The sequence below is a fragment of the Scyliorhinus torazame genome, chromosome 12, assembly GCF_047496885.1.
Source record: "Scyliorhinus torazame isolate Kashiwa2021f chromosome 12, sScyTor2.1, whole genome shotgun sequence".
Classification (NCBI taxonomy): domain Eukaryota; kingdom Metazoa; phylum Chordata; class Chondrichthyes; order Carcharhiniformes; family Scyliorhinidae; genus Scyliorhinus; species Scyliorhinus torazame.
The window spans coordinates 185,766,780-185,783,693 of NC_092718.1; the positions used below are offsets into that span (position 1 = coordinate 185,766,780).

At 41.0% G+C, this 16,914-nt stretch overlaps 1 protein-coding gene across 2 annotated transcripts in view; it reads right to left on the reverse strand.

The window, feature by feature from the left end:
* Positions 1 to 16,914, reverse strand: part of usp32 (ubiquitin specific peptidase 32) — a 269,634-nt gene that overhangs the window by 57,563 nt on the left and 195,157 nt on the right. For both annotated transcript variants that reach the window (XM_072469512.1, XM_072469511.1), the window contains exons 6-9: positions 6,568 to 6,699; positions 3,454 to 3,561; positions 2,374 to 2,489; positions 1,256 to 1,318 (exon numbers count right to left, since the gene is read on the reverse strand). In XM_072469512.1, coding sequence (XP_072325613.1) covers positions 1,256 to 1,318; positions 2,374 to 2,489; positions 3,454 to 3,561; positions 6,568 to 6,699 — 419 coding nt within the window. The remainder of the gene's footprint in view (positions 1 to 1,255; positions 1,319 to 2,373; positions 2,490 to 3,453; positions 3,562 to 6,567; positions 6,700 to 16,914) is intronic.

The following is a 16,914-nucleotide window of genomic DNA, read 5'->3' on the forward strand; positions in this document are numbered from 1 at the left end:
GAAATATTTTGCAAACAAGACTAGTGAAAAGCTTTTCATAATGCCATTTTACAGGAAAATATTGAAATGAAAATGGACACTGGGAAAGGCAACCATGAGGCTGAAACATTTCACTAAAGGCTCACATAACGTAAATGCTATACCAATTGAAAATTTTGTGAACACAGAAAGGTGGACTTTACAAAGGACATTGTACGGCTTACCGTATTCATTTGAAAATTCAATTTTTTATCCATTTAAAAGCATTATACTGATCTTAAGCATTTGGAAAACTAATCATTTGATCTAGCTGTCACTTGTACCTAAAACTATCAACCTATTAAGTCTCTCATAATGCAGAGTGGCTGTGAAACAAAATCACATCACAATGCAATTATTACCAGTAGATGCAACAGCTGAGCCCATTCACATTTGCATTAAGCCTATGTATGACTTGATATTTTTGCTCTAAGCAATATAAATATACATATTTCCTTTGGTGATCTCCTCGAGGAAGAATCAAAGTACTACCATTCATACAAATGTTTGGAACTTGTTCAGGATCTCCTCTCCATAGTTTAGTCAGAACGTGGTTTAATGCCTCAATAAATCCAAGCTTTTATTGATTCAGATAGATGTTAAAATGTAGGATACCATTACCCCATTTGTTTTGTGTATTTGCTTAACCCCTTTGCATACAGATGAGGGAGGTCACTAGGTCCATGTAGTTCATCAACCCACAGAAAGCTACCATCTTCCCCCACCTGCATCCAATTCTCTCATGATTGACTTGGTCACCACCACCCCACCTTGTCACGTATTAAATAATTCCTTATGAAGAAGTTCAGTCCGGAATTTGCTTAATATTTTAGTTATGCCAAATTTCAACTGAGCTTGACATACCTAATTGTAATCGGGATGGGTAACAAATGCTGGCCGAGTCAGCGATACTCGCATCCTGTGACTTTTTTTAAAATAAAAAGTGTTATGTAACAGTTTTTCATTAATACATTGCTGATGCAAATGTGCTAATTGGAGCTAATAAACCATTATCAAGACAATCCTGAAGTGCTAAGGCACTGGTGATTGACTGGAAATTTAAGTCAACATCTGTTCCATCAGTAGAAGCACACTGCTGTTCTCTGACAGCAATTGCAAACATAAAAATTTAGGACAATCTAAACAATTGCAATAAGTTTTTAAAGGTTTCAACAGCAATTAACAAGTCACATGCAACATTCAATGTTAACACAAATGCAAAGTCGAGAAGATATACCTTAGTGGTGTCGTGCTTCTTTAAGATATGATTTACAATGTCAGCTGTCCCCATGTGCAATTCCTGAAGAAAATGAATAACAATGTTGTCATGAGGTGAGATAGACACCTTCAAGTGCACACAAAGCTTTATCATAAAGATCAAGGCTGTCCTGGTTGCGCAGCACACTTCTGCATGGAATTGTTGATGGAAAAAGGAAGGTAACAAGTCAAACTCCAGTCTTTGCCATTGGAAAAGTTGAGAAGCTTTCATTCTTTTGTTGTTTTAATTGACAATGGTAATTTTTTTCCTTTTATATTTTTCTGCCAGAGTTCACAAGTGCCATGCATTACAGGAGGCATTACTGAGATTCCAAAGGTGGGTCATCCAAAAATAAATTGGCAGTTTCTACATGTATCCAATTATAACTCAACACCTCCAATGTCTCAAAATTGTCACACTGTTCGTCTGATATCCAGTACTGGATGAGCAGAAATTTCCTTCAACTAAACAGTGGGAAGATGGAATTTTCCTGACCCCATGATGGGAGGAGGTGGTTGGAAGAATAATGTGGAGCTGCATTGGGATGGCTCCCCAATGTATTTCCACCACCAAGAAACTTTCCCAAGGCAGCCTGAAAAGTGGATCGGCTGCCTATTCCATGGTGCTGTACTAGTCTTGCTCCCTGAAATGCAGTCTCAGGGCGACCATTTAGTCCAGACATTAAGGTCTAGCAGTCCATGGCAAATCCCAGGGCACTGGTTTTCGTCTTCGCAACAAATTCCGTCCCCTTCCCACTGACGCCATTCCTCTCTTGGGCATCTGACTGAGGTTAAATAGATTATCTGCAGCCTTGGTGTCATACTTTGACTCTGAAATACGCTTCTGACCACATATCCACGCCACCATTAAGACTGCCTATTTCCACGTCAGTAACATTGCTCTCAACTCTATCCTGTTTCAGTTCATGAAACTTTGACTTGACTGTCATAATGCATCTCCTCTAATCTACAGGTTATCCAAACTTCAGCTGTTCGTGTCCCTTATGCACCCATCATGTGCCTGCTGATTTAGTAATTTTTAGATCACCTTTTAATTAAAGAATATATGAATTCTTAAGTATTGACACTATTACTTACAGGGATACTGTCAGTGCGGTTATCTTTCCAGACTTCCAAAAGTGCAACTATCATTTCTTCTAATTCAGTGCGAGACAAAGCTCCATCTCGGTCAGTGTCAAATACCTTGAAACAAACTAATGAAACAAAAAACTTTTCACTTTTTAAATAAAAAAGATCTAGAAAACAGAAAATTGTACTAAAATATTAAAATAAGAAGGAAAAAACTGCAAATATCAAAAAAAAGATACAAAACTAGTGGAAATAACATAGCAAGTCATGAACAGCTACAAAGAGAAAAGACTGGTTACCATTATTTATGGAGTATGGGTATAAAACTCAAACTGTCTTTTCTTTTTCAGATATGATTGATCTATTCTGTTACTTCCATCTTTGAGTTTTTATTTTATGGAAAGCATTGTTATAAGATATAAATCAAAACTTTGCCGTGTAACATCTTTATTTGGACTTTGCACTTATACTGTGAAATAGATGCTGTGTAACATCTCCTTCCATCCTATGCCTCAGCTCTGCCATTTAAATCTATTATTCCTGTTCCAAGGACATAAAGCAGCACTGACCACTGTAGCCTGTTTTAACGCTGAGATATCTCGAAGTAGAATGAAAGTTCACCTAAAGTTGGCAAGGACGGAATACAACAGAAAGTAGATAATTGCCTTCAATCTCTGGAACCTGGCTCAAATCCAACAGAGACTGATGAAGCTCTGTCTCTTGGTTATAAGCCTCCTGTATGAAATTACCATGGACCACTCAAACCAGTTTGTACAATCCATAGCCAAAATAATCCTTATATCCTACAGCAGTTAGCACAACATTCTTTCTTTTCTTATGGCTAACCCTTCTAATTCTCTCTTATTGGTGACCCTTCTAAACTATGAACAGTTTTCAAACCCATCTTTAAAAGTTAATATATTTTTACGTATTTCAAATCTTATATTAACATTTTTTAAATATAAAAACCTCATTTCAACATATTAAACCAGATTAGACTGCACAAATTCCCTAAAATAGCAGCCACTACCACAAACAAATTAACTTTCTTTGCTCCATCACACAATTGCCGAATCTGCCAAAACTTACATTTCTGCCGTTCAGCAAGAGGTCCTCTGCAGCAAGCAGAAAGACCGCAAGAGATTTCTTTGAAGTCTATGTGATTGTCACGATTTTCATCAAAAGCGCTGAATAGACCTGTAATGGATGCCCATGTAAGTTGACAATACAGTTCATAAGAGGGTATTTACTGTAATAATACCTTGCATGAATTAGTCACAGATACTAGTATTATGGGAGACATAAAATAAATATACATTTTATCTTCTGATTTTCCATGGTATTGCTCACAAGGAATTCCACCTGATTTATGTAGTAAATACTTTAAAATCAAATATAACTAAAAATAAGAGTTTATCTTTTTGGGCTTGTATTAATTCAAGAGTTGAAAAACATTCACCGCAGACCGGGATACAGGTACCTTTACCAAAACTCTCGGAGCTGACTGCATTTCAGATTTCAGATCATTTAGGTTTTCAGATACCGCATATAAACTTACATTACAATAGCCTAAGCCCGGCCTAGCTATTGTCAAAAGAAACCAAAACGGCTAGAAAAGAAAGATGTATCGCTAAATAATAAATGTGGGGTATCTGAAATAATTTTACTTGACATATTCACCACAAAAGCTGCAAGGTAAATAGCGCAGATAAACAACTAGATTTCCTGCACTAAAGGTAGATGAGGTTTAAAAAAAAAGTGCAGCTTTTGTACGCATTTGGTTTTTGGATTTATGGATAAAGGACACTTCACTGGTAATCTGTAATGTATTAAAAATGGTGAGTGATCTCAGGATTCTTGAGGGATTCCACCTTCAGTGGCAACTGCACAGATAGGTGCATTATTGAAAGGGCAGCTACTAAAACTTAAAAAAAAAGTTCAGTAACTCCGATACTGAATAGCTTTTGGGAAACAAAATGCCTTCCCCCAGAAATCAGACAAGAAAACAAATACCTGCCCATCTTCAACAGTGAACCGGTTATAGTTAAATGCAACTTGCTTGTATATCGTGCCGTCTTTAGCAGAGTAAAATGTTCCAAGACGCTTCACAGGAGCATTATCAAACAAAATTTGACATTGAACCACATAAGGACACATTAGGACAGATAACAAAAAGCTTGGTCAAAGAGATGATTTAGAGGAGCACCGACGTAAAGGGAATAAATTCTTAGCTTAGAGCCTGGGTAGCTGAGAGCATGGGTGCCATTTGGGGGTAGCAAAAATCAAGAATGCGCTCGGCTAGAATTGGAGCAGCAGGGAGAATGCAGAATTTGTAGGTCTTGAGGAAGATAGAGACAGTGAGGGGCAAAACCATGGAAGGGTTTGAAAACAAGGATAGGAGCTTCAAACTCCGAGCATTTCCAGGTCAGGAGATAATGTAAGCCATTGAGCAAAAGTCATAGGTGATTGGGAATTGATGCTGAGTAGGACACAGGCAGCAAAGCTTTGGATTAGAAAAGTTTACGGAGGGAGAACATTGCAATCATCTGGTCTAACGGTAACAGTAATGAACAACAGCTTCATCAGCAGTTGAGCGGATGCGGAGATGGGTGATGTTACGGAGTTGGAAGTCTTGGTGTTCGAGAGGAAATTGGGTAGGATAATATATCAGTGAATATTTTGAGGTAGTGCAATCAGAATAAAAGTGGCATTAACTGAGTTATCATCAAGATAAAGTAACAAACAGAATGCAGGCCCACAAAATGCCGTCGTGAGGATAACTTTGGAGTAAGAACAGCACCAACTGGTCCCCACTCCTCACCCCCCAACTCTATGGGGTAGAAATACAGAATGTCTCCTGCCCGTGACCAGCATCGTACCCCACATTATTCTGGTTCCTCCCTCCCCCACACGCTTGCATCCTTCCATTACCGTTGCATCCTTCCATTGTGCAGGCAGATGACACTGAGCAATAATCATGTGAGGCATCTCAAGTGGAAGACTCCAAACAATCATGGGCAACAGTGAGTCAGGGATAATCTTAATGGACCAAAATTACAGGAAGAATAGACCTTCATTGAGCAAATAAAAATCACTTGCAAATGTGGCAGCCTCTGCATCTAACCTTGTTTGCTGAGTAGACATTTAGTCACATTTAGTGCTTGTCTTTTGGGTGCGAGATTAAACGGAGTCTGTTTTCTGGCTAGATACTTTCAAAGAAGACAGGAGAATTTGCCCCAGTGTCCAGTTCAATGTTTATCTCTCAACCAACATTACTCAAATAAAATAAAGGGTCATCTCATTGCTGTTTGCAGGACTTCGCGGTGTACAGATGGAGTGTCCTGACTCCCAACATGACAGCAGACTTTATAAGTACTTCATCAGTTTTAAAACTCTTTGGAATGTCCCGAGTTTGTGAAAGGTTCTAAATAAAGCTCCTTCTTTTTCCCAGTTCTGCTTGAAGGTGGAGATATCCTGCCTACCTCGGGGGGGGACAAACCTGCTGTAAAATCCATCCATGCATTCGACAATATTTACTTTTTCCTTTCCTCCATTCCAGTGAGGAGAAAGAAACCCCCATCTCCACCCACGTGCGCAAATTCACCCTTTTAATTTCTCCCTCAAGAACAAAACCCTGTTCCCGGTGAGCAGAAGCTTGTCCCACTCCCTGATTAGAATTTATCACACCTTTCGATATGTGGAGAGTAACTCAATCCTCTCCAATTAGGATCTAATTGCTCCTCCCATCCCAACAATTCACATTTCAAACCATTCTAATCCCTTAACACAAATCAATTTGGCACACTTAATAGAAAATTTATTTCAAAATCTTCTTCATACCAGACCCACCCATCGTCCTCCCTGCTCTTTCCTCCAAATTTACTTTTTCCCAGTTTTACTAGCCCTTGCATTGTTTTGTATGCCCCCTCTCCCTTCCTCATCGATCAGGACAGATACCCGAACTGTGATTGTATTCCTACATGATGGGTAGATAATCTAGAATAATGGATTATTATGGATTTGTCTAGCCATCACAGCATCTAAACTTACAATAAATCTGAATGAACCAACTTAGGTTACGAGATCTATATGTCCCAAAGCATTAGTCACCATATTTTAACCTTAATTGGGTTCCGGCTGAGCAGTTCTCCCAGTAAAATGCTTCCAGTGTGCATTACTCTCTTAGTAAAAAGCTTCCATTACCTTCAGTTAAAGATGGATGGATGGGTGGAGAAACTAAAGGAACAAATGTTTCCAAATCAAAACGTCCAGTCCTTGACTGAGCCTTTAGTAGCCAGTAGCGTTTTTCAAGGTCAATTATATCAGATTCTTCCACTGCGAATAGAAGTAGATACATTATCAGATCACATGCACAATAAGCCTGGGGTTCAACACTGAAAATGTAATATTTTTTAAAGTAGCCAAATTTTTTTTCTCAATTAAGGGGCAATTTAGCTTCACCAACCCACCTACCCTGCACATCTTTGGGTTGTAGGGGTGAGACCCACACAGACACGGTGACAACGTGCAATCTCCACACGGACAGTGACCGGGGGCTGGGATCAAACCCAGGTCCTCGGCGCCGTGATGCAGGCGTGCTAACCACTGCACCACTGTGCCACCCTTCACTGAACATTTTAAAGTGACGGATACAAAAACCTTTGGTTACAAAATCAACATCAAATATATCCTTAAAATGTCACCAATTTTTTCTTTGTTAAATGCATGAGACTATACCATCTATTCAATTTTATTTACTGAACTCAAACAAAATTTCCAAAATTAAAAATCACAAGTACTTACCAACATGCTTAAAATAATTACATTCATTCTTGTACTTTTTTCTATACCTATAACTTGTTTATGACAAATTACATTTTTATAGTGCCTTTAATGAAAAAAATGTCTCAAGACACTTCAGAGACAAAGAGAAAGGGACATAACCATAAGAGGCCATTAGGCAGATTGATCGAAAAGGAGGACATTTGGCCCATCAAGTCTGCACCAACCCACCCAAGCCCTCACTTCCACCCATCCCCACAACCCAATAACCCCTCCTAACCTTTCTGGACACTAAGGGCAATTTAGCATGGCCAATCCACCTAACCTGCACGTCTTTGGACTGTGGGAGGAAACCGGAGAACCCGGAGGAAACCCACGCAGACACGGGGAGAACGCGCAGACTCTGCACAGACAGTGACCCAGCGGGGAATCGAACCTTGGACCCTGGCGCTGTGAAGCCACAGTACTATCCACTTGTGCTACTGTGCTGCCCGGTAGACTTTAACCAAAGTCTTAAAGTTGGAGCAGGAGGTAGAAAGACATGGAGAGGGAATTCTAGAATGTGGTACTTAAGCAGCTAAAAAGCACAGTTGGCAATCCTGGGGCACAAGAATCTAGAGACAGGGGAAAGGAGAATTTGTGGGGTGGGGTGGTCGTAGAAACGGAAGAGCTTATAGTAGGCAGTGGGCAGCATAATTTAAAGACATATATGAGAATTGAAGATATTGCTGAATTGGAAGGCAAAGGCAGGCAATAAACACGGGGTTTTGTGCAAGCTGGTCTTGAAACAATTTTATGGAGTGTGAAAGGTGGGAAGGTTGCCCAGAATAGCATTGGAATTAATGTACCTGGGAGTTGACAAAGCCATGAATGAGGGTGTCAGTGACAGGTGAGTGAGGGCAGGCATTTGACAGGATTCCACATAGCAGACTGGTTTAAAAAAAAAAATGAAATCCCATGGGGTACAGAGGACGGTGGCAAGTTGGATCCAAAATTGGCTCAGCCAATGGAAAGAAAGGGTAATGGTCGATGGCAGTTTTTACAAATGGAAAGTGATGTTCAGTGGCATTCCACAGGCTGTTTGTTGTACATATTAATAATTTGGGTTTAAATGTGGGAGATACGATTAGAAATTTGCAGATGACCCAAAGATTGACATGTAGTTGATAGTGGAGGGGATAGGTGTTGTCTCCAGAACAGTATCAATGTTTTGGTTGAGTGGGTGGAAAAGTGGCAAATGAAATTCAATCTGGAGAAGTGTGAAGTAATGCATTTGGCGAGGGAAAACAAAGCAAGGAAATACTCAACAAATGGAAGAATACGGAGACGGGTAGAGGAAGTGAGAGATCTTGGTTTGCATTTCCATGGGTTCCTGAAGGTGGCAGAATAGGTGAATAAAGTGGCAAAGAAAGCATATGGAATGCTTTCCTTTATTGCACAAGGTATTGAATACATGAACAGGTATGTAATGATGTGAACTGTATAAAGCATTGGTTAGGCCACAGCTGGAATTGTGTACACAGATCTGGTCACCACATTACAGGAAGGATAAAATAACTCTGCAAAGAGTGCAGAGGAGATTTACAAGAATGTTGTCAGGGCTTGAAAATTGCAGATATGAGGAAACACCATTTCATCCAAGTCTGGATGTCGGCCAAGCAGTCTGGTAATAGAGATGCACAAGAAGGGTTTGAGGTTGGCGAGAAGTCAAAATTTGTGTTGTTACTGCTGACTTGAAACTGGACTTAAAGCCTGCAGAAAACATCACTAGGTGGAAGAATATAATTGTAAGTAGAGGACTTGGCCAAGGACCGATCCTTGGGAAACTCAGAGATAATGGTGCAGGTGCTGAAGATGCAGTCAGTCTGGAACCCACGGAGTTAGAATCGTAGAATTTACAGCGCAGAAGGAGGCTATTCGGCCCATCGAGTCTGCACCGGCCCTCAGGAAAGAGCACCCCACTTAAGCCCACAACTCCACCCTATCCCCGTAACCCAGCAACCGCACCTAACCTTTTAGGACACTAAGGGCAATTTATCATCGCCAATCCACCTAACCTGCACATCTTTGGACTGCGGGAGGAAACCGGAGCAAACCCACGCAGACACTGGGAGAACGTGCAGACTCCACACAGACAGTGACCCAAGCCAGGAATCGAACCTGGGACCCTGGAGCTGTGAAGCAACTGTGTTAACCACTGTGCTACCGTGCCACCAATAGCAAGTTGGACAATAGCAAGGTGTTGGAGAAATAAGGTCTGGTCAACCATGTCAAAAGCTGTATTATAGGTTAAGGAGGATGAGAAGGGATAATGTACAGTAGTTACAGTCACAAAGGATGTCATTTGTGGGTTTAGTTATAGTTTTTTTGGTTTTGTACCAATAACAAAAACGTGATTGAAGATGTTTATGCAACGATTTGAAGAAATGATGGGCATGAATTTGGGTGGTGACATGTTTCCAGCCACAAAAATTCCATAAGAACACAATAAATTACGTATTTATTTATAGAGCCAAAAGCAGTAAATTTCCAATCACTGCCCAGCAATGCAATAGCAAGGAAAATTGATCAGTAGAAGAATTACTGTATAAGCAACCCATTTTTCCATTTATGTAAGATATAGTCACAATCTATCTTAGCAACTTGGTATTTTGGGTGAATGGCGGAATTAAAAAAGAAAAAATCTGAAGCAGGATTCTCCCGAACCCCCGTGATGGCCCGACGCCGGTGTAAAAGGCGGCGCGAACCACTCCGGCGTCGGGCCGACCAGAAGTTGCAGAATCCTCCGCACTTCAGAGGGCTAGGCCGGCGTGGAAAGGTTGGCGCCGTTCCAACTGGCGGCGAAGGGCCGGCGTGAGTTAGCACATGCGCAGAACCGCCGGTGTGGTTCCGCGCATGCGCAGACCAGCTGCCGTATTCTAGCGCATGCGCAGGGGGTTGTCTTCTCCGCGCCGGCCATGGCGGAGTCCTACAGGGGCCGGCGTGGAAGGAGTGCCCCCACAGCACAGGTCCGCTTGCAGATCGGTGGGCCCCGATCGCGGGCCAGGCCACCATGGCCCCCCCCCTACCCCAGGGACCGCACCAGCCGGCCTACCAGCCAGGTCCCGCCATGTGGGACCATGTCCAATCAATGCCGGCGGGACTGGCCAGAAACCGACAGCCCATCGGGGCCCGGAGAATTATTGGGGATGCCACTGCCAACGACCCCCCGACCGGCGCGGCGTGATCCCCGCCCGAAAACCGGCACCAGAGGATACGGTAGCCTGCGTCGAAGCGGCGGGGCTGGATTCACGCCGCCCCCCCGGGGATTCTCTGACCGGCGGGGGGGGGGGGGGGGGGGGGGTCGGAGAATCCCGCCCCTGGTGTAGTATATTCAATTGTAGAACAAACACATTGTGCCATCACACACATGATCTTTGAAGGAAAGATGAATGCCAATTAATTGGCTTTTAGTTTTAAATGCAAGCTGTGAAGTCATACTTCATGCACTTGTATGTCCATCAAAGGGTTCCCAAGCTAGATAAAAGATTACAAAAAAATCTTAAACCAACCCTTTATAGATCATATAACTGTGAAGATGACGGATTGAAAACTAGTAATCCACGTTGAATTCAACATATTTCATTGTGGCTACATAACACATTATTGGTTTGATTATGTTTTTTGGAATCAAAAGAGATTTGAGTTTACATTTCCACATAAAATGGTGAGTAAAAAGCCATTAGCTATGTCTGTACGATACAGAAGTAATTTCAATTTTGCCAAGAATCCACGGGTTAATAAACTGGTTGCTAGAAATAGGAAATTGTGAGGATGCTTCAATGTAACTTGGAGACAAGTATGTCCTCTTCCACTCCTATACAGTGATGTTGAATTGAGAGCTGTCCCACTAACCTATAACAGGAACCATTACTTCTGTAATAATGTAACATACAACAAAATTTGGGAGAATTAAAAAAATCACAACAGTATTCTAAAGATAGCAATTCAGAGTTTTCAAGGCAGATTTTACAGCAATAAGTCAACATTACATAATAGTATAAAAGTGAAACCAGTGTAAATGGAAAAGAGGTAATGTATAACAAAATGACACTCACTGCACAAGGGAAATGGTGCATCAACAAAAATTAGTTTTATACCAAATTTGGGAAACTACTTTAGAACACTGCAAAATTTCTAACAAAAATTATTTCATGCAGCATTTACCAACTTTTAGCTATGTCCATATCTAAATTGACATAAACAAACGATTGGTACAGGATTGCCCAACTTCATTTCATACATATGGTTAATAAACAAAAGAAATAGCCAGAAAAAGTGATTTCATCAAACTGGCTGAGCAATGAATCAGATTGAAGAATTTTCACAGAGAGACGCCAGGTAGTAAAAATCATTGTACGATGCATAAAAAGTGAATGATGATCAAAGTGCGAAATAAAGGATGGGATTGAGGTTGAAGTTGAAATGTCAAACTCAAAATAGTTTTTTTTTTTTTAAATCTCTGAATTATCATACAAGTGGAGAAAATTATACTCCAGACTTCTAAAATTAGTTTTTCAGGTTGTCAGCAATAATTATGACTTAGTGCACCATTTGCCAGTTTTTCCTAGCAATGATTACAAATGTTGACAATTATGCATTCATTACAACTGCAGATTCTGGACCACTAATTATTTCTTGTGCCATCTAGCTGTTGAACTGAACTTCGTTACATAATTTGCTTATTTTTCAAATTATTTCAGGCATAGCTATCAACAACTGTGATAACCTTGCCTGTACATGCTTTTATTCATTATTCAAATAACACATGCTAAGTATGGACTTTTACCCAAAGATTTATGCATAATTAAATTCAAATTAATTTACTTTTCATAAGATACGATCGTAATCAACATGAACTTCTGCATTTCAATTGGCCTTAGCTATGACTCAAAAAAAACATTAATTTCACAAGTGAGTTTCAAATAGGGTGAAGACTGCAATTTTCTTATAATATGCCTTGATTAGCTACCTTAAACTGAATGGGTATGAAAGCTTTAGTGCAAATAAAATTGTACATTTACTATATTACAGTACTGTGCACAGATGAAAATAGTAGAATGCTGGAGATCTGGGAGGGGAAAAAAACCCAAAAACTGCTAAAAGCTCTGATAAGGATCCTGCACTGACTCGTGTACAGTACATTTTCAGCATTTTCTATTGATAGTACATTACAATACAAACTTGAGCCCCAGTGCATTACCAACTCTATCGCTAGGTAAACCCCTTGTGATTTTGAACAACTCCATTAAATCTCTTTACAACCTTTTTTTCTATAATGAGAGCAAATCTGCTTATTCAACCTATCCAGGTAATCAAAGGTCTTCATCCCTGGGACCATTCTCATAATATTTTTCTGCATCCTCTCAAATGTCTTCACATCATTCCTAAGGTACTGTGCCCAGGACTGGACAACATATTCCCAGTTGAAGTGTAACCAGTTGTTTTAGAGGTTCAGAATTACCTCTTTGCTTTTGTATTCGATACCTCTCTTTTTGAAAAGAAAGCCCAGGATCCCGAATGTCTTCATAATCACTTTTGCAACTTTCAATGATCTGTGCACACATACCCCTAGGTGTCTCGATTCCTGAACCCTGTTAAAAATGCACTCTATTTTATCTCGCCTTGCCTAATTTTTCTTACCAAAATGTCTATCATGCTTCTCCTGCTCCTCCATTGGCCTCATCAAAACAAATAAAAAGGAAATCTAATTTCCAGGTTCAAGACTGATGATTAAAAGAGTTTTGTCAGGTGAATGTCAAAGGATATGGAGCAAAGGTGGGAAAATAGAGTTGGGCCCAAATCTTCGGGTCCCCAAATTGTCGGAGACCAGACTCCCGATGGAACGTGTATGTCAAGATCCTGTGGAGATCCTGACATATGGACATACATGGGAATTGCCCAGGATGCTTAAACTTCCGATGGACAATTCCCTGCTGCCCAGGACCCTCTTCAAATGTCACGGTGTCTACCCTCCCTCTCCACCTCATCTAAGTATCCATTCATTCACCAATTCCTCCATTCACTCAATCATCCACTCATTCATTCATTAACCCAGACTTAAAACTTGACCATTAAATTGGTCTGAATTAGGCAGCTAGTGCATAAAAAGGGGATGTGTGCTCTCTTCCCCAGACTCTGGCGGGATGAACTTTCACAGGAGATGCACTGGCCATTTCTGCTGCAGCTGGGATCAAACAATCCCAGAAGAAATGGCAATAGCATTGGATTGGGAAAATCTGTAGCATTACCACTGACCAAAATTATCAGGCCTTGGAAGTCCAGATCAGTGGGTTGAATGGCCTATCAATATCTGCTCCATGTCAGGTGGCCTCACTGCATTAAGGTGAATGAAATGTACGAGAGGGGAATTGATGTGGAAGGAAGTAGAATAACTGAATTAACTTTGTTTGCAGCTTAATATCATAACTACTCAAGAAAAATTGCAGCCATGAAGTACATTGGTTACACCAGTCACTTTTAAATGCAAACATTCATTTAAGTTGAGATCAACATTTGAAATTAATAGTTATCTCCAAGTCTTATTGCAAATGAAAGTCAAACTCTTCTTCATACACAATGTAACTCCCTCGAAAAGAATCTATAATGTATTAGATATAAGCAACAAATAAATTCAATTACTGTACATTTTCTGTCTCTGCCTTGGAGTGTATATTGCTGTATGTTAAATATGCAGTCAAATGTGTTTGCGGAGATTATGCAACAAAACCTTAGAATTTCTACAGTGGAGAAGGAGGGCACTCGGCCTCCTGAGTCTGCACCGACCCTCTGAAAGAGCACCCTACCTAGGCCCACTTCTCCGCCCTATCCCCGTGACCCCATAACTCCACCTAACCTACAAGTCTTTGAACACTAAGGGGCAATTTAGCATGGCCAATCCACCTAACCTGCACATCGTTGGGAGGAAACTAGAGCACCCGGACGAAACCTACGCAGATACAGGGAGAAAGTGCAAATTCCACAGAGACAGTCACCCAAGGACGGAATTGAACTTGGGTTCCTGGCACTGTGTGGTAGCAGTGCTAACCACGGTGTCACCGTGAATCAGCAAATAAGTAAAAACTGAATGCAAATATGCAATATATAGTCAGCGAGATATATCCAGCCAGGCTGATTTGTCCAGCTTTTTACAGACATATCTGGGCATTTTTCCACATTTCCAGGTAGATGTCAGTGTTATAGCTGTGCTGGGACAGCTTGGCTGTGTGATGATAGGTAGACAATCATCCGTATATGAGTAGTTCATCATCATCTGCATGTCTATTATAAATTACATGTGTTACTGTTATAGTTCCAGCATCCGGCCAGCAGGCGGGGCGAGTGTGCAGGCACGGGACGCAGATGCACCATGTGTTCCATCAGAAGGTGTTTGTTTGCAAGAAGTTGATAGCAGTCACATATTAGAGTCGCTATATAGTATCTAAGTATAAGTTAGTGTTCGACATTTATTTCCAACTTAGACATTTAGTTATTTGTGTAGTGTAGTGTTAGTAAGAAACTGTTTATAAAACAAAGTCTAATGTTCACACTGCAATATCGAGATTCCTCATCAGCCCACAGGTTGAGGGGGCAAATAATTCTGGAGCACAAATCCCCAGTACTATTGCTGGAATGTTGTTGGGGCCACATCCTGTGTAGTATCCAATGCCTTCAGCTGACTACAATATCACATGGAGTTTGTGGAACTGGCTGAAGATTTGACATCTGTGATGCTGGAGACCTCAGGAGAGAGTGAGATAGATCATTTACTTGGTACTTTTGGTTGAAAATGGCTGCAAATACTTCAGCCTTTTCCACTGATGTGCCGAGCTTCCCCCATCTTTGAGGATGGGAACATTTATGGAGCCTCCTCCTCCTGTTAGTTGTTCAATGTCCACCAACATTCATGATTGGAGATGGCAGAACTTTAGAACTGATCCATTGATTGCTTAGCTATGTCTATACCATGCTGTTTGGCATGCAACTAGCCCTGTGTTGTAGCTTCATCAAGTTAACACCTCATTTTGAAATATGGCTGGTGCTGCTTCTGGCATTGCCTCCTGTATTCTGCAATGAACCAGGGTTGATTCCCTGTTTGATGGTAATGTTAAGAGTGGAGAACATGCTGGGTCATGAGGTTACAGATTTCAGTTGCTTACAATTCTGCTGCTGCTCATGGCTCTCTGCACCCCAAGGATACCCAATTTTGAATTGCTAGATCTGTTAGAAATCTATCCCATTTAGTATGGTGGTCATGCCACACAACATGATGGTAGGTATCCATATTGTATAGGACTTAATCTCCACAAGGACTTTGCAATGGTCACGCCTACCAATAGTGTCATGGACAGATGTACCTGCAGCAAACAGATTAAGGACAAAGTCAAGTAGGCTTTTCCCTCATTGGTTCCCTCACCACCTGTTGCAGACCTAGTCTAGTAACTATGTCCTTTCGGACTCTGTCAGTAGTGGTACTATTGAGCCACTATTGATGATGGACAATGAAGTCCCCCACCTGGATTACAATTCTTGCCCAAGCCACCCTCCATGTTTTCTCCAATTGCTGTTCAACACAAAGGGGTACTGATTCATCAGATGTGGGGGAGTGGTAGGTGGTAATCAGCAGAAAGCTTCCTTGCCCATATATGACCTGATGGGGTCCAGAGCTGATGTTGAGAACTCACAGGGCTACTCCCGCCTGACTATATACCATTGTGCTGCCACCTCTGGTGGGTCTGTTCTGTCGGTGGTACAGGACATGCTCACGGATAGTGATGGCGTGTGGGACATTGAGATTCCATGAGTATGACCATATTAGGCTGTTGCTTGGCTAGTCTGTGGGACAACTCTCCTAATATTGGCACAAACCCCTAGATGTTAGTAAGGAGGGCTTTGACGGGTTGACAAGGCTACGTCTACTGTTGTTCCAGTGCCCAGGTCGATGAGTGATCTTTCTTATAGACTTTGTTGCAATCTGATTCAACTGAGTGACTTGCAATAACATTTCAGAAATAACCAAATTGGGCCTGGAGTTACATATCAGCCAAGACAGACAAGGAGAACAGATCAACTTCCCTGAAAGACATTAGTGAATCAGATGGGCTTTTACAACAGTCAACAATGGTTTCAAGGTCACTATTATCGAGACCAACTTTTTATTCAAGGTTTATTAACTGAATTTAAACTCCACCAGCTGACCAGGGGGGAATTCAAATCAGAACTTTAGCCTATACCTCAGGGTTACTAGTCTGGTAACATTCCCACTATGCCACTGCCTCTCCGAGTTGCCCCTTGATCAACCAGATGTACCTTCAAGGGGTTTTACAGAAAAACTAATAGCGTAAAAGGGAGTTTTCATCAGTTCAGTGATTTCTGCCTGATTGCAGTCTGGGGCACTTCCATCAATGTACCCTGTGATGAAGCTAACATCATGGACAGTAATTTCTGAATTTAACTGTGTATATGTGGACTCCAAAATTTGCTGTCAGTTTCAGAGTAGTAATGACAGCAAATGAAGAAGAGTTGGTGTTTTTTCTAATGAGGAGAGAGTAAATTTTACAACAAATTATTTGGCAGGTTGATTCAGTGAACATGTTGTTTACATTGTAACTGCAAGGTAATACCACAATATTTTGTCTTGCAAAGATCTACAGGTTTGACATCTAATTATGCTCTTAAAAGGTCAGGGCTCTTTATTGGGTATGTTCCAGAATTGATTGGTGGGGGAAT